Genomic DNA, 18,104 nt, shown 5'->3' with positions numbered 1-18,104 from the left:
ACCTGCCCTGGGAGTGTTTGATGGGACAGTGTAGAGGGAGCTTTACTCTGTATCTAACCCGTGCTGTACCTGCCCTGGGAGTGTTTGATGGGGACAGTGTAGAGGGAGCTTTACTCTGTATCTAACCCGTGCTATACCTGCCCTGGGAGTGGTTGATGGGACAGTGTAGAGGGAGCTTTACTCTGTATCTAACCCGTGCTGTACCTGCCCTGGGAGTGTTTGATGGGACAGTGTAGAGGGAGCTTTACTCTGTATCTAACCGGTGCTGTACCTGCCCTGGGAGTGTTTGATGGGACAGTGTAGAGGGAGCTTTACTCTGTATCTAACCGGTGCTGTTCCTGCCCTGGGAGTGTTTGATGGGACAGTGTAGAGGGGGCTTTACTCTGTACCTAACCCCGTGCTGTACCTGCCCTGGGAGTGTTTGATGGGGACAGTGTAGAGGAAGCTTTACTCTGTATCTAACCCGTGCTATACCTGCCCTGGGAGTGGTTGATGGGACAGTGTAGAGGGAGCTTTACTCTGTATCTAACCGGTGCTGTACCTGCCCTGGGAGTGTTTGATGGGACAGTGTAGAGGGAGCTTTACTCTGTATCTAACCGGTGCTGTTCCTGCCCTGGGAGTGTTTGATGGGACAGTGTAGAGGGAGCTTTACTCTGTACCTAACCCCGTGCTGTACCTGCCCTGGGAGTGTTTGATGGGACAGTGTAGAGGCAGGTTTACTCTGTATCTAACCCCGTGCTGTACCTGCCCTGGGAGTGTTTGATGGGACAGTGTAGAGGGAGCTTTACTCTGTATCTAACCCGTGCTGTACCTGCCCTGGGAGTGTTTGATGGGACATAAGAACATAAGAAATAAGAGGAGTAGGCCATTCGGCCCTTCGAGCCAGCTCTGCCATTCAAAAAGAGTGCGAGAGCAGCGGTGAGAGGAACTGCGAGAGGAGCAGCAAGAGCAGCAGCGGTGTAAAGAGCGCCAGAGGAAGAGGAGGCAGCGGACCTGGGCGAGACCAGAGCGGGAGCAGAGCGAGCGAGGCAGCGGACCTGGGCGAGACCAGACCGGGAGCAGAGCGAGCGAGGCAGCGGACCTGGGCGAGACCAGAGCAGGAGCAGAGCGAGCGAGGCAGCGGACCTGGGTGAGACCAGAGCGAGCGAGGCAGCGGACCAGAGCGAGAGCAGAGCGAGCGAGGCAGCGGACCTGGGCGAGACCAGAGCGAGCGAGGCAGCGGACCTGGGCGAGACCAGAGCGAGAGCAGAGCGAGCGAGGCAGCAGACCTGGGCGAGACCAGAGCGAGAGCAGGGCGAGCGAGGCAGCGGACCTGGGCGAGACCAGAGCGAGAGCAGGGTGAGCGAGGCAGCGGACCTGGGCGAGACCAGAGCGAGCGAGGCAGCGGACCTGGGTGAGACCAGAGCGGGAGCAGAGCGAGCGAGGCAGCGGACCTGGGCGAGACCAGAGCGGGAGCAGAGCGAGCGAGGCAGCAACTCAACAGAGGCAGAATTCGAAAGAGTGACGTCAGAGTAGAAAAAGTGACGTCAGCACAAGGGAAGGTGCTGATTGGTGAGTACCTGGTGAGTTTTTTGTTAAGTTTTAAGTTTATTTCTGCTGGGTTCGCTCCTAGTCTATTAAATAGAGGCATGGCAGGGCAGCTCAGTCCCGTGGAGTGTACATCCTGTGCCATGTGGGAAGTCCTGGACACTTTGCGTAGCCTGGTCGACCACATGTACGGGAAGTGTCACCAGCTACAGCAACTTGAATGGCCTCCTTCTGTGCCGTTATGACTCTATGACCATGGCTGATCTTCTAGCTCATCTCCACTTTCCTGCACTATCCCCATATCCCTTGATTCCCTTAATATCCAAAAATCTATCGATCTCTGCCTTGAATATACTCAATGACTTTTGTAGTGTAGAGGGAGCTTTCCTCTCTGTCTACCACACCTCCCCATCTCCCAGCAGACTTCCATCTTTTAATAGCTTTCATCCAAGAACCCACCAGCCCAAGGGGGGTTCTTTTTAAATGCAGGAAAGAATGCAGCCATTTTCAAGTCCTGAAGCTCTCTGGAGCATGGATCTGAGTTGTTACCAAGACTGAGTGAACTGACAGCCACTAATGGACACTCTAACTCCGAGCTTCGGGTATCAGCGTTGAGTTGAGCTCAGTTATTGGGTGCAGTAATTACCTTCGAAGGCCGGTGTGAGTGGTGTTCCCTGTGGTGAGGTCTCGATGCGACTAACTGTGAGGTCACTCTCTGTCCCACCTCGACTGTTCAGCATACACGTGTAAACAGTTTTACCTGAAAATAACAGCATCATTTCATTCCCAATGACAGCTGCTGTGACATAAACCCCCCCCCCCCCCACCGCCGACCAATCAGGAATCAACTCCCAGTGCCCAACATCAAAACACAACAGGAAGGAGGAGGAACCGGACTGGCATATAACAGAGTTTTATACTGAGGGCGGGTGACAGAGCGCGGAGTGACCGGCAGAGCGCGGAGTGACCGGCAGAGCGCGGAGTGACCGGCAGAGCGCGGAGTGACCGGCAGAGCGCGGAGTGACCGGCAGAGCGCGGAGTGACCGGCAGAGCGCGGAGTGACCGGCAGAGCGCAGAGTGACCGGCAGAGCGCAGAGTGACCGGCAGAGCGCAGAGTGACCGGCAGAGCGCAGAGTGACCGGCAGAGCGCAGAGTGACCGGCAGAGCGCAGAGTGACCGGCAGAGAAACGTATCGTACGATTAAACATAGTGCCATGGACACAGAGAGCTGTCATTACCTAGCGACGTGCTGACATCAGCAGAGAACAGCCAATCTGCTGCCTTTTTAGCATCCGGGCCCAGCAGGTAGAATTTGCCGAAATAGGACATGTCGAATACAGCGGCTGCATTCCGGCAGCTTATACACTCGGACTTAATCTGCACCAACACACAACAACACATCAACATAAACCTGCCACCCCACACTGGATGGAGGAGAGACCAGGATCAGGAACCTTGGACATGTGTTTGCCCTGGGGGAAGGTCCGGGAGGGAGGCAGGGTGGTGGAGGGGGAGGGGGCAGCGGTGTGTCTTTCTCCCCTCCGTGTCTGTCTCTCACTCCTCTGTGACTCTGTGCATTTTGTCGTCCTCTCCCCACCTCTCTGACAACACACACTCAGACACACAAACAGACACACAAACAGACACACACTCAGACACACACTCTCAGACACACACTCTCAGACACACACTCTCAGACACACACACTCAGACACACACTCTCAGACACACACTCTCAGACACACACTCTCAGACACACACACTCAGACACACACACTCAGACACACACTCTCAGACACACACTCTCAGACACACACTCTCAGACACACACACTCAGACACACACACTCAGACACACACTCAGACAGACAAAGACAGACAGAAACACACACAAAGGGTTTTGACCCGAAACGTCGACTCTAATTTCTCTCCACGGATGTTGCCTGGCCTGCTGAGTTTTTCCAGCATTTTCTGTTGTTATTTCGGATTTCCAGCATCTGCAGTATTTTGCTATCAGACACGCACACACTCAGACACACGCACAGACAGAGATAGACAGACAGAGACCCACACAGGAACAGGAGGAGGCCATTCAGCCCCTCGAGCCTGTTCCGCCATTCAATGAGATCATGGCTGATCTGCGGCCTAACTACATACACCCGCCTTTGGCCCATATCCCTTAATATCTTTGGTTAACAAAAAGCTATCAATCTCAGATTTAAAATTAACAATTGATCGAGCACCAATTGCAGTTTGTGGAAGAGAGTTCCAAACTTCGACCACCCTTTGTGTGTAGAAGTGTTTCCTAACTTCACTCCTGAAAGGCCTGGCGCTAATTTTTAGACACTGCCCCCTAGTCCTAGAATCCCCAACTTCGATCAGATCACCCCTTAACCTTCTAAATTCTAGGGAATACAAGCTTAATTTGTGTAATCTCTCCTCGTAAGTTAACCCTTGAAGTCCAGGTATCATTCTGTAAACCTACGCTGCACTCCCTCCAAAGCCAATATAGAGACGGACCTGATTGAGGTGTACAAAATTATGAGAGGCACAGATAGGGTAGATAGAAAGGAACTTTTCCCCTTAGTAGAGGGGTCAATAACAAGGGGGCATAGTTTCAAGGTAAGGGGCAGGAGGTTTAGAGGGGATTTGAGGAAACACTTTTTCACCCTGAGGGTGGGTGGAATCTGGAACTCACTGCCTGAAAGGGTGGTAGAGGCAGGAACCCTCACAACATTCAAGGAGCATTTAGATGAGCACTTGAAACACCATAGCATACAAGGCTACGGACCAAATGCTGGAAAATGGGATTAGATTAGACAGGGCTTGATGGCCGGCGCGGACACGATGGGCCGAAGGGCCTCTTTCTGTGCTGTATAACTCTATGACTCTATATCCTTCCTAAGGTGTGGTGCCCAGAACTGCTCCCAGTGCTCCAGGTGTGGTCTAACCAGGGTTTTGTACAGCTGCAGCATAACTTCTACCCCCTTGTACTCTAGTCCTCTCGATATAAAGGCCAGCATTCCATTAGCCTTTCTGATTATTTTCTGTACCTGTTCATGGCATTTTAATGATCTATGTACCCGAACCCCCAAGTCTCTTTGGACCTCCACTGTTTTTAGTTTTTCACCATTTAGGAAGTTCCCTGTTCTCTCCTTTTTAAGTCCAACATGGATGACCTCACATTTGCCTACATTGAAATCCATTTGCCACAGTTTTGCCCATTCGCTTCATCTATCAATATCCCTCTGTAATTTTATGCTTCCGCCTACAATGCCGCCTATCTTTGTGTCATCGGCAAATTTGGATATATGACTTTCTATGCCATCATCTAAGTTGTTAATAAATAGTGTGAATAGTTGAGGCCCCAACACAGATCCCTGCGGGACACCACTAGTCACATCCTGCCAGTTTGAGGACCTGCCCATTATCTCTACTGTTTGTCTCCTGCCACTCAGCCAATTTCCTAACCAGGTCAATAATTTGCCCTCAATTCCATGGGCTTCAACCTTAGTTAACAGTCTCTTATGTGGGACTTTATCAAATGCCTTCTGGAAGTCCATATAAATAACATCCATAGACATTCCCCTGTCCACTACTTTAGTCACCTCTTCAAAAAGTTCAATCAGCTTTGTCAGGCACGACCTGCCTTTCACAAATCCATGCTGGCTCTCTCTGATCAGCACACAGAGACAGACACACACACGCACACACACTGAAATGCTCTCTCTGGTGAGTGGGGTGTTAATGAATGTCAGTCAGTGTACATGAGCATCTGATTTATTCCAGGTTTCCGCAGACTCTGCTTGCTCAGCTGGTTGCTATGGATACACTTCACGTATCAGTGATGGTAGCTCATCCCTACCTGGTCATGGTGTGGGGGGAAGTCGAAGGTGTAATCCTCCCGCAGCAGCTGATTATACTGGTAATCCTCATGCCGCTCGTTGCCATAAACTCCATAATAATCATAATCCAGGACCTAGCACAGAGAAAGTGACAATAGGACAGAAAGGTCAATAACGGGCAGAGAGAGAAACAGAGAGACAGAGACAGAGAAAGAGAGAGAGAGAGACAGAGAGAGACAGAGAGAGAGAGAGAGAGAGAGAGAGAGACAGAGAGAGAGACAGAGAGAGAGACAGAGAGAGACAGACAGAGAGAGAGACAGAGAGAGAGACAGAGACAGAGAGAGAGAGACAGAGAGAGAGAGACAGAGAGAGAGAGGAAGAGAGAGAGAGAGGAAGAGAGAGAGAGAGGAAGCGAGACAGACAGAGAGCGAGACAGACAGAGCGAGACAGACAGAGAGCGAGACAGACAGAGAGCGAGACAGACAGAGAGCGAGACAGACAGAGAGCGAGACAGACAGAGAGCGAGACAGACAGAGAGCGAGACAGACAGAGAGCGAGACAGACAGAGAGCGAGACAGACAGAGAGCGAGACAGACAGAGAGCGAGACAGACAGAGAGCGAGACAGGCAGAGAGCGAGACAGGCAGAGAGCGAGACAGGCAGAGAGCGAGACAGGCAGAGAGCGAGACAGGCAGAGAGCGAGACAGGCAGAGAGCGAGACAGACAGAGAGCGAGACAGACAGAGAGCGAGACAGACAGAGAGCGAGACAGACAGAGAGCGAGACAGACAGAGAGCGAGACAGACAGAGAGCGAGACAGACAGAGAGCGAGACAGACAGAGAGCGAGACAGACAGAGAGCGAGACAGACAGAGAGCGAGACAGACAGAGAGCGAGACAGACAGAGAGCGAGACAGACAGAGAGCGAGACAGACAGAGAGCGAGACAGACAGAGAGCGAGACAGACAGAGAGCGAGACAGACAGAGAGCGAGACAGACAGAGAGCGAGACAGACAGAGAGCGAGACAGACAGAGAGCGAGACAGACAGAGAGCGAGACAGACAGAGAGCGAGACAGACAGAGAGCGAGACAGACAGAGAGCGAGACAGACAGAGAGCGAGACAGACAGAGAGCGAGACAGACAGAGAGCGAGACAGACAGAGAGCGAGACAGAGAGACAGAGAGAGAGAGAGAGAGAGAGAGCGAGACAGACAGAGAGCGAGACAGACAGAGAGCGAGACAGACAGAGAGCGAGACAGACAGAGAGCGAGACAGACAGAGAGCGAGACAGACAGAGAGCGAGACAGACAGAGAGCGAGACAGACAGAGAGCGAGACAGACAGAGAGCGAGACAGACAGAGAGCGAGACAGACAGAGAGCGAGACAGACAGAGAGCGAGACAGACAGAGAGCGAGACAGACAGAGAGCGAGACAGACAGAGAGCGAGACAGACAGAGAGCGAGACAGACAGAGAGCGAGACAGACAGAGAGCGAGACAGACAGAGAGCGAGACAGAGAGCGAGACAGACAGAGAGCGAGACAGAGAGACAGAGAGAGAGAGAGACAGAGAGACAGGAAGAGAGAGAGACAGGAAGAGAGAGAGACAGGAAGAGAGACAGAGAGAGAGACAGACAGAGAGAGAGAGCGAGACAGAGAGAGAGACTATCAGCATCACCCTCGATTCCCTTCTCCCTCAGATGCTTGTCCAGCCTCCCCTTAAATGTATCGATACGATTTGCTTCAACCACTCCCTGTGGTAGCGAGTTCCACATTCTCACCACTCTCTGGGTAAAGAAGTTTCTTCTGAATTCCCTATTGGATTTCTTGGTGACTATCTTATATTGATGGCCTCTAGTTATGCTCTTCCCCATAAGTGGAAACATTCTTTCTGTATCCACTCGATCAAAACCTTTCATTATTTTAAAGACCTCGATTAGGTCACCCCTCAGCCTTATTTTTTCAAAAGAGACCCAGCCTGTTCATCCTTTCCTGATAGGTGTACCCTCGTATTTCTGGTAATATTCTTGTAAATCTTCTCTGCACCCTCTCCAGTGCCTCTAGATCCTTTTTATAATATGGCGACCAGAACTGTATGCAGTACTCGAAGTGTGGTCTAACCAAGGTTCGATACAGGTTTAGCAAACTTCCCTACTCTTTAATTTTATATCTCTAGAAATAAACCCCAGTGCTTGGTTTGCTTGTTTTACGGCCTTGCTAACCTGTGTCGCAACTTTTAGTGATTTGTGTATTTGTACTCCGAGATCCCTTTGTTCCTCTACCCCACCGAGACTCGCACCCTCCAAGTACAGGAAACTCTGGTATCCGGCACCGACGGGACCGGTGTGTTGCTGGTTGATTAAAAATCCCAGATGAGGGAGAGGGTTATCTACCGAGGTTATTTTTAACAAACAAAAATAGAAAAATCAAGAAATATGCAGTATACAGTAATCGGGTACACCCGGCAGCGCGGGAGAGTACGACTCCTGTTACTCAGGTGTTCGGACTCCCGGCAGCGCGGAGGAGTCAGACTCCTTTTACTGAGGTGTTCCGACTCCCGGCAGCGCGGGAGAGTCAGACTCCTGTTATTGAGGTGTTCCGACTCCCGGCAGCGCGGGAGAGTCAGACTCCTGTTATTGAGGTGTTCCGACTCCCGGCAGCGCGGGAGAGTCAGACTCCTGTTATTGAGGTGTTCCGACTCCCGGCAGCGCGGGAGAGTCAGACTCCTGTTACCGAGGTGTTCCGACTCCCGGCAGCGTGGGAGAGTCCGACTCCTGTTACCGAGGTGTTCCGACTCCCGGCAGCGCGGGAGAGTCAGACTCCTGTTATTGAGGTGTTCCGACTCCCGGCAGCGCGGGAGAGTCAGACTCCTGTTACTGAGGTGTTCCGACTCCCGGCAGCGCGGGAGAGTCAGACTCCTGTTATTGAGGTGTTCCGACTCCCGGCAGCGCGGGAGAGTCAGACTCCTGTTATTGAGGTGTTCCGACTCCCGGCAGCGCGGGAGAGTCAGACTCCTGTTATTGAGGTGTTCCGACTCCCGGCAGCGCGGGAGAGTCAGACTCCTGTTACCGAGGTGTTCCGACTCCCGGCAGCGTGGGAGAGTCCGACTCCTGTTACTGAGGTGTTCCGACTCCCGACAGCGCGGGAGAGTCAGACTCCTTTTACTGAGGTGTTCCGACTCCCGGCAGCGCGGGAGAGTCAGACTCCTGTTATTGAGGTGTTCCGACTTCCGACAGCGCGGGAGAGTCCGACTCCTGTTACTGAGGTGTTCCGACGCCCGGCAGCGCGGGAGAGTCAGACTCCTGTTACTGAGGTGTTCCGACTCCCGGCAGCGCGGGAGAGTCAGACTCCTGTTATTGAGGTGTTCCGACTCCCGGCAGCGCGGGAGAGTCAGACTCCTGTTACTGAGGTGTTCCGACTCCCGGCAGCGCGGGAGAGTCAGACTCCTGTTATTGAGGTGTTCCGACTCCCGGCAGCGCGGGAGAGTCAGACTCCTGTTACCGAGGTGTTCCGACTTCCGACAGCGCGGGAGAGTCAGACTCCTGTTACTGAGGTGTTCCGACTCCCGGCAGCGCGGGAGAGTCAGACTCCTTTTACTGAGGTGTTCTGACTCCCGGCAGCGCGGGAGAGTCCGACTCCTGTTACCGAGGTGTTCCGACTTCCGACAGCGTGGGAGAGTCAGACTCCTGTTATTGAGGTGTTCCGACTCCCGGCAGCGCGGGAGAGTCAGACTCCTTTTACTGAGGTGTTCTGACTCCCGGCAGCGCGGGAGAGTCCGACTCCTGTCATTGAGGTGTTCCGACTCCCGGCAGCGCGGGAGAGTCAGACTCCTGTTACTGAGGTGTTCCGACTCCCGGCAGCGCGGGAGAGTCAGACTCCTGTTATTGAGGTGTTCCGACTCCCGGCAGCGCGGGAGAGTCAGACTCCTGTTATTGAGGTGTTCCGACTCCCGGCAGCGCGGGAGAGTCAGACTCCTGTTACTGAGGTGTTCTGACTCCCGGCAGCGCGGGAGAGTCAGACTCCTGTTACTGAGGTGTTCCAACTCCCGGCAGCGTGGGAGAGTCCGACTCCTGTTACTGAGGTGTTCCGACTCCCGGCAGCGCGGGAGAGTCAGACTCCTGTTACTGAGGTGTTCCGACTCCCGGCAGCGCGGGAGAGTCCGACTCCTGTTACTGAGGTGTTCCGACTCCCGGCAGCGCGGGAGAGTCCGACTCCTGTTATTGAGGTGTTCCGACTCCCGGCAGCGCGGGAGAGTCAGACTCCTGTTATTGAGGTGTTCCGACTCCCGGCAGCGCGGGAGAGTCAGACTCCTGTTACCGAGGTGTTCCGACTCCCGGCAGCGCGGGAGAGTCAGACTCCTGTTACCGAGGTGTTCCGACTCCCGGCAGCGCGGGAGAGTCCGACTCCTGTTACCGAGGTGTTCCGACTCCCGGCAGCGCGGGAGAGTCAGACTCCTGTTACTGAGGTGTTCCGACTCCCGGCAGCGCGGGAGAGTCAGACTCCTGTTACTGAGGTGTTCCGACTCCCGGCAGCGCGGGAGAGTCAGACTCCTGTTATTGAGGTGTTCCGACTCCCGGCAGCGCGGGAGAGTCCGACTCCTGTTACTGAGGTGTTCCGACTCCCGGCAGCGCGGGAGAGTCAGACCCCTGTCATTGAGGTGTTCCGACTCCCGACAGCGCGGGAGAGTCCGACTCCTGTTACTGAGGTGTTCCGACTCCCGGCAGCGTGGGAGAGTCAGACTCCTGTTACCGAGGTGTTCCAACTCCCGGCAGCGCGGGAGAGTCCGACTCCTGTTATTGAGGTGTTCCGACTCCCGGCAGCGCGGGAGAGTCCGACTCCTGTTACTGAGGTGTTCCGACTCCCGGCAGCGCGGGAGAGTCCGACTCCTGTTATTGAGGTGTTCCGACTCCCGGCAGCGAGGGAGAGTCCGACTCCTGTCATTGAGGTGTTCCGACTCCCGGCAGCGCGGGAGAGTCCGACTCCTGTTATTGAGGTGTTCCGACTCCCGGCAGCGCGGGAGAGTCCGACTCCTGTCATTGAGGTGTTCCGACTCCCGGCAGCGCGGGAGAGTCAGACTCCTGTTATTGAGGTGTTCCGACTCCCGGCAGCGCGGGAGAGTCAGACTCCTGTTACTGAGGTGTTCCGACTTCCGACAGCGCGGGAGAGTCAGACTCCTGTTACTGAGGTGTTCCGACTCCCGGCACCGCGGGAGAGTCCGACTCCTGTTATTGAGGTGTTCCGACTCCCGGCAGCGCGGGAGAGTCAGACTCCTGTTATTGAAGTGTTCCGACTCCCGGCAGCGCGGGAGAGTCAGACTCCTGTTACCGAGGTGTTCCGACTCCCGGCAGCGCGGGAGAGTCAGACTCCTGTTATTGAGGTGTTCCGACTCCCGGCAGCGCGGGAAAGTCAGTCTCCTGTTACTGAGGTGTTCCGACTCCCGACAGCGTGGGAGAGTCAGACTCCTTTTACCGAGGTGTTCCGACTCCCGGCAGCGCGGGAGAGTCAGACTCCTGTTATTGAGGTTTTCCGACTCCCGGCAGCGCGGGAGAGTCAGACTCCTGTTATTGAGGTGTTCGGACTTTCGGCAGCGCGGGAGAGTCAGACTCCTGTTATTGAGGTTTTCCGACTCCCGGCAGCGTGGGAGAGTCCGACTCCTGTTACTGAGGTGTTCCGACTCCCGGCAGCGCGGGAGAGTCCGACTCCTGTTACTGAGGTGTTCCGACTCCCGGCAGCGCGGGAGAGTCAGACTCCTGTTATTGAGGTGTTCCGACTCCCGGCAGCGCGGGAGAGTCCGACTCCTGTTATTGAGGTGTTCGGACTCCCGACAGCGCGGGAGAGTCAGACTCCTGTTCCGAGGTGTTCCGACTCCCGACAGCGCGGGAGAGTCAGACTCCTGTTATTGAGGTGTTCCGACTCCCGGCAGCGTGGGAGAGTCAGACTCCTGTTACTGAGGTGTTCCGACTCCCGGCAGCGCGGGAGAGTCAGACTCCTGTTACCGAGGTGTTCCGACTCCCGGCAGCGCGGGAGAGTCCGACTCCTGTTACTGAGGTGTTCCGACTCCCGGCAGCGCGGGAGAGTCAGACTCCTGTTATTGAGGTGTTCCGACTCCCGGCAGCGCGGGAGAGTCAGACTCCTGTTATTGAGGTGTTCCGACTCCCGGCAGCGCGGGAGAGTCAGACTCCTGTTACTGAGGTGTTCTGACTCCCGGCAGCGCGGGAGAGTCAGACTCCTGTTATTGAGGTGTTCCGACTCCCGGCAGCGCGGGAGAGTCCGACTCCTGTTACTGAGGTGTTCCGACTCCCGGCAGCGCGGGAGAGTCAGACTCCTGTTACTGAGGTGTTCCGACTCCCGGCACCGCGGGAGAGTCCGACTCCTGTTATTGAGGTGTTCCGACTCCCGGCAGCGCGGGAGAGTCAGACTCCTGTTATTGAGGTGTTCCGACTCCCGGCAGCGCGGGAGAGTCAGACTCCTGTTACCGAGGTGTTCCGACTCCCGGCAGCGCGGGAGAGTCAGACTCCTGTTATTGAGGTGTTCCGACTCCCGGCAGCGCGGGAGAGTCAGACTCCTGTTACTGAGGTGTTCCGACTCCCGACAGCGTGGGAGAGTCAGACTCCTGTTACCGAGGTGTTCCGACTCCCGGCAGCGCGGGAGAGTCAGACTCCTGTTATTGAGGTGTTCGGACTTTCGGCAGCGCGGGAGAGTCAGACTCCTGTTATTGAGGTTTTCCGACTCCCGGCAGCGTGGGAGAGTCCGACTCCTGTTACTGAGGTGTTCCGACTCCCGGCAGCGCGGGAGAGTCCGACTCCTGTTACTGAGGTGTTCCGACTCCCGGCAGCGCGGGAGAGTCAGACTCCTGTTATTGAGGTGTTCCGACTCCCGGCAGCGCGGGAGAGTCCGACTCCTGTTATTGAGGTGTTCGGACTCCCGACAGCGCGGGAGAGTCAGACTCCTGTTCCGAGGTGTTCCGACTCCCGACAGCGCGGGAGAGTCAGACTCCTGTTATTGAGGTGTTCCGACTCCCGGCAGCGTGGGAGAGTCAGACTCCTGTTACTGAGGTGTTCCGACTCCCGGCAGCGCGGGAGAGTCAGACTCCTGTTACCGAGGTGTTCCGACTCCCGGCAGCGCGGGAGAGTCCGACTCCTGTTACTGAGGTGTTCCGACTCCCGGCAGCGCGGGAGAGTCAGACTCCTGTTATTGAGGTGTTCCGACTCCCGGCAGCGCGGGAGAGTCAGACTCCTGTTATTGAGGTGTTCCGACTCCCGGCAGCGCGGGAGAGTCAGACTCCTGTTACTGAGGTGTTCTGACTCCCGGCAGCGCGGGAGAGTCAGACTCCTGTTATTGAGGTGTTCCGACTCCCGGCAGCGCGGGAGAGTCCGACTCCTGTTACTGAGGTGTTCCGACTCCCGGCAGCGCGGGAGAGTCAGACTCCTGTTATTGAGGTGTTCCGACTCCCGGCAGCGCGGGAGAGTCAGACTCCTGTTATTGAGGTGTTCCGACTCCCGGCAGCGCGGGAGAGTCAGACTCCTGTTACTGAGGTGTTCCGACTCCCGGCAGCGCGGGAGAGTCAGACTCCTGTTATTGAGGTGTTCCGACTCCCGGCAGCGCGGGAGAGTCCGACTCCTGTTACTGAGGTGTTCCGACTCCCGGCAGCGCGGGAGAGTCAGACTCCTGTTACTGAGGTGTTCCGACTCCCGGCAGCGTGGGAGAGTCCGACTCCTGTTACTGAGGTGTTCCGACTCCCGGCAGCGCGGGAGAGTCCGACTCCCGTTACTGAGGTGTTCCGACACCCGGCAGCGCGGGAGAGTCCGACTCCCGTTACTGAGGTGTTCCGACTCCCGACAGCGTGGGAGAGTCAGGCTCCTGTTACTGAGGTGTTCCGACACCCGGCAGCGCGGGAGAGTCCGACTCCTGTTATTGAGGTGTTCCGACACCCGGCAGCGCGGGAGAGTCAGGCTCCTGTCATTGAGGTGTTCCGACTCCCGGCAGCGCGGGAGAGTCAGACTCCTGTCATTGAGGTGTTCCGACTCCCGGCAGCGCGGGAGAGTCAGACTCCTGTTACTGAGGTTTTCCGACTCCCGGCAGCGCGGGAGAGTCAGGCTCCTGTTATTGAGGTTTTCCGACTCCCGGCAGCGCGGGAGAGTCAGACTCCTGTTATTGAGGTGTTCCGACACCCGGCAGCGCGGGAGAGTCAGACTCCTGTTACTGAGGTGTTCCGACTCCCGGCAGCGCGGGAGAGTCAGACTCCTGTTACTGAGGTGTTCCGACTCTCCCGGCAGCGTGGGAGAGTCCGACTCCTGTTATTGAGGTGTTCCGACTCCCGGCAGCGCGGGAGAGTCAGACTCCTGTTACTGAGGTGTTCCGACTCTCCCGGCAGCGTGGGAGAGTCCGACTCCTGTTATTGAGGTGTTCCGACTCCCGGCAGCGCGGGAGAGTCCGACTCCTGTTACTGAGGTGTTCCGACTCCCGACAGCGCGGGAGAGTCAGACTCCTGTTATTGAGGTGTTCCGACTCCCGGCAGCGCGGGAGAGTCAGACTCCTGTTATTGAGGTGTTCCGACTCCCGACAGCGCGGGAGAGTCAGACTCCTGTTACTGAGGTGTTCCGACTCCCGGCAGCGCGGGAGAGTCAGACTCCTGTTATTGAGGTGTTCCGACTCCCGGCAGCGCGGGAGAGTCAGACTCCTGTTATTGAGGTGTTCCGACTCCCGGCAGCGCGGGAGTGTCCGACTCCTGTTATTGAGGTGTTCCGACTCCCGGCAGCGCGGGAGAGTCAGACTCCTGTTATTGAAGTGTTCCGACTCCCGGCAGCGCGGGAGAGTCCGACTCCTGTTACTGAGGTGTTCCGACTTCCGACAGCGCGGGAGAGTCAGACTCCTGTTACTGAGGTGTTCCGACTCCCGGCAGCGCGGGAGAGTCAGACTCCTGTTATTGAGGTGTTCCGACTCCCGGCAGCGCGGGAGAGTCAGACTCCTGTTATTGAGGTGTTCCGACTCCCGACAGCGCGGGAGAGTCAGACTCCTGTTACTGAGGTGTTCCGACTCCCGGCAGCGCGGGAGAGTCAGACTCCTGTTACTGAGGTGTTCCGACTCCCGGCAGCGCGGGAGAGTCCGACTCCTGTTACTGAGGTGTTCCGACTTCCGACAGCGCGGGAGAGTCCGACTCCTGTTACTGAGGTGTTCCGACTCCCGGCAGCGCGGGAGAGTCAGACTCCTGTTATTGAGGTGTTCCGACTCCCGGCAGCGCGGGAGAGTCAGACTCCTGTTATTGAGGTGTTCCGACTCCCGGCAGCGCGGGAGAGTCCGACTCCTGTTACTGAGGTGTTCCGACTCCCGACAGCGCGGGAGAGTCAGACTCCTGTTACTGAGGTGTTCCGACTTCCGACAGCGCGGGAGAGTCAGACTCCTGTTCCTGAGGTGTTCCGACTCCCGACAGCGCGGGAGAGTCAGACTCCTGTTACTGAGGTGTTCCGACTCCCGACAGCGCGGGAGAGTCAGACTCCTGTTATTGAGGTGTTCCGACTCCCGGCAGCGCGGGAGAGTCAGGCTCCTGTTACTGAGGTGTTCCGACTCCCGGCAGCGCGGGAGAGTCAGACTCCTGTTATTGAGGTGTTCCGACTCCCGGCAGCGCGGGAGAGTCCGACTCCTGTTACTGAGGTGTTCCGACTCCCGGCAGCGCGGGAGAGTCCGACTCCTGTTACTGAGGTGTTCCGACTCCCGACAGCGCGGGAGAGTCAGACTCCTGTTACTGAGGTTTTCCGACTCCCGGCAGCGCGGGAGAGTCCGACTCCTGTCATTGAGGTGTTCCGACGCCCGGCAGCGTGGGAGAGTCAGACTCCTGTTACTGAGGTGTTCCGACTCCCGGCAGCGCGGGAGAGTCAGACTCCTGTTATTGAGGTGTTCCGACTCCCGGCAGCGCGGGAGAGTCCGACTCCTGTTATTGAGGTGTTCCGACTCCCGACAGCGCGGGAGAGTCAGACTCCTGTTACTGAGGTGTTCCGACTCCCGGCAGCGCGGGAGAGTCAGACTCCTGTTACTGAGGTGTTCCGACTCCCGGCAGCGCGGGAGAGTCAGACTCCTGTTATTGAGGTGTTCCGACTCCCGGCAGCGCGGGAGAGTCAGACTCCTGTTACTGAGGTGTTCCGACTCCCGGCAGCGCGGGAGAGTCAGACTCCTGTTACCGAGGTGTTCCGACTCCCGGCAGCGCGGGAGAGTCAGACTCCTGTTACTGAGGTGTTCCGACTCCCGGCAGCGCGGGAGAGTCCGACTCCTGTTATTGAGGTGTTCCGACTCCCGGCAGCGCGGGAGAGTCAGACTCCTGTTATTGAGGTGTTCCGACTCCCGACAGCGTGGGAGAGTCAGACTCCTGTTACCGAGGTGTTCCGACTCCCGGCAGCGCGGGAGAGTCAGACTCCTGTTATTGAGGTTTTCCGACTCCCGGCAGCGCGGGAGAGTCAGACTCCTGTTATTGAGGTGTTCGGACTTTCGGCAGCGCGGGAGAGTCAGACTCCTGTTATTGAGGTTTTCCGACTCCCGGCAGCGTGGGAGAGTCCGACTCCTGTTACTGAGGTGTTCCGACTCCCGGCAGCGCGGGAGAGTCCGACTCCTGTTACTGAGGTGTTCCGACTCCCGGCAGCGCGGGAGAGTCAGACTCCTGTTATTGAGGTGTTCCGACTCCCGGCAGCGCGGGAGAGTCCGACTCCTGTTATTGAGGTGTTCGGACTCCCGACAGCGCGGGAGAGTCAGACTCCTGTTCCGAGGTGTTCCGACTCCCGACAGCGCGGGAGAGTCAGACTCCTGTTATTGAGGTGTTCCGACTCCCGGCAGCGTGGGAGAGTCAGACTCCTGTTACTGAGGTGTTCCGACTCCCGGCAGCGCGGGAGAGTCAGACTCCTGTTACCGAGGTGTTCCGACTCCCGGCAGCGCGGGAGAGTCCGACTCCTGTTACTGAGGTGTTCCGACTCCCGGCAGCGCGGGAGAGTCAGACTCCTGTTATTGAGGTGTTCCGACTCCCGGCAGCGCGGGAGAGTCAGACTCCTGTTATTGAGGTGTTCCGACTCCCGGCAGCGCGGGAGAGTCAGACTCCTGTTACTGAGGTGTTCTGACTCCCGGCAGCGCGGGAGAGTCAGACTCCTGTTATTGAGGTGTTCCGACTCCCGGCAGCGCGGGAGAGTCCGACTCCTGTTACTGAGGTGTTCCGACTCCCGGCAGCGCGGGAGAGTCAGACTCCTGTTACTGAGGTGTTCCGACTCCCGGCACCGCGGGAGAGTCCGACTCCTGTTATTGAGGTGTTCCGACTCCCGGCAGCGCGGGAGAGTCAGACTCCTGTTATTGAGGTGTTCCGACTCCCGGCAGCGCGGGAGAGTCAGACTCCTGTTACCGAGGTGTTCCGACTCCCGGCAGCGCGGGAGAGTCAGACTCCTGTTATTGAGGTGTTCCGACTCCCGGCAGCGCGGGAGAGTCAGACTCCTGTTACTGAGGTGTTCCGACTCCCGACAGCGTGGGAGAGTCAGACTCCTGTTACCGAGGTGTTCCGACTCCCGGCAGCGCGGGAGAGTCAGACTCCTGTTATTGAGGTGTTCGGACTTTCGGCAGCGCGGGAGAGTCAGACTCCTGTTATTGAGGTTTTCCGACTCCCGGCAGCGTGGGAGAGTCCGACTCCTGTTACTGAGGTGTTCCGACTCCCGGCAGCGCGGGAGAGTCCGACTCCTGTTACTGAGGTGTTCCGACTCCCGGCAGCGCGGGAGAGTCAGACTCCTGTTATTGAGGTGTTCCGACTCCCGGCAGCGCGGGAGAGTCCGACTCCTGTTATTGAGGTGTTCGGACTCCCGACAGCGCGGGAGAGTCAGACTCCTGTTCCGAGGTGTTCCGACTCCCGACAGCGCGGGAGAGTCAGACTCCTGTTATTGAGGTGTTCCGACTCCCGGCAGCGTGGGAGAGTCAGACTCCTGTTACTGAGGTGTTCCGACTCCCGGCAGCGCGGGAGAGTCAGACTCCTGTTACCGAGGTGTTCCGACTCCCGGCAGCGCGGGAGAGTCCGACTCCTGTTACTGAGGTGTTCCGACTCCCGGCAGCGCGGGAGAGTCAGACTCCTGTTATTGAGGTGTTCCGACTCCCGGCAGCGCGGGAGAGTCAGACTCCTGTTATTGAGGTGTTCCGACTCCCGGCAGCGCGGGAGAGTCAGACTCCTGTTACTGAGGTGTTCTGACTCCCGGCAGCGCGGGAGAGTCAGACTCCTGTTATTGAGGTGTTCCGACTCCCGGCAGCGCGGGAGAGTCCGACTCCTGTTACTGAGGTGTTCCGACTCCCGGCAGCGCGGGAGAGTCAGACTCCTGTTATTGAGGTGTTCCGACTCCCGGCAGCGCGGGAGAGTCAGACTCCTGTTATTGAGGTGTTCCGACTCCCGGCAGCGCGGGAGAGTCAGACTCCTGTTACTGAGGTGTTCCGACTCCCGGCAGCGCGGGAGAGTCAGACTCCTGTTATTGAGGTGTTCCGACTCCCGGCAGCGCGGGAGAGTCCGACTCCTGTTACTGAGGTGTTCCGACTCCCGGCAGCGCGGGAGAGTCAGACTCCTGTTACTGAGGTGTTCCGACTCCCGGCAGCGTGGGAGAGTCCGACTCCTGTTACTGAGGTGTTCCGACTCCCGGCAGCGCGGGAGAGTCCGACTCCCGTTACTGAGGTGTTCCGACACCCGGCAGCGCGGGAGAGTCCGACTCCCGTTACTGAGGTGTTCCGACTCCCGACA

At 57.2% G+C, this 18,104-nt stretch overlaps 1 protein-coding gene across 4 annotated transcripts in view; it reads right to left on the bottom strand.

Annotated features, from left to right (window-relative positions):
• sardh (sarcosine dehydrogenase) overlaps nt 1–18,104 on the bottom strand; it is a 157,209-nt gene that overhangs the window by 44,979 nt on the left and 94,126 nt on the right. For all 4 annotated transcript variants that reach the window (XM_085980735.1, XM_085980736.1, XM_085980737.1 and 1 more), the window contains exons 13-15: nt 5,392–5,505; nt 2,766–2,904; nt 2,174–2,287 (exon numbers count right to left, since the gene is read on the bottom strand). In XM_085980735.1, the coding sequence (XP_085836861.1) occupies nt 2,174–2,287; nt 2,766–2,904; nt 5,392–5,505 (367 nt within the window). The remainder of the gene's footprint in view (nt 1–2,173; nt 2,288–2,765; nt 2,905–5,391; nt 5,506–18,104) is intronic.

The sequence above is a fragment of the Somniosus microcephalus genome, unplaced genomic scaffold, assembly GCF_052327205.1.
Source record: "Somniosus microcephalus isolate GS21.2 unplaced genomic scaffold, FLI_Smic_1.0 scaffold487, whole genome shotgun sequence".
Classification (NCBI taxonomy): Eukaryota; Metazoa; Chordata; class Chondrichthyes; order Squaliformes; family Somniosidae; genus Somniosus; species Somniosus microcephalus.
This window is presented reverse-complemented; position numbering and strand designations above follow the sequence as displayed.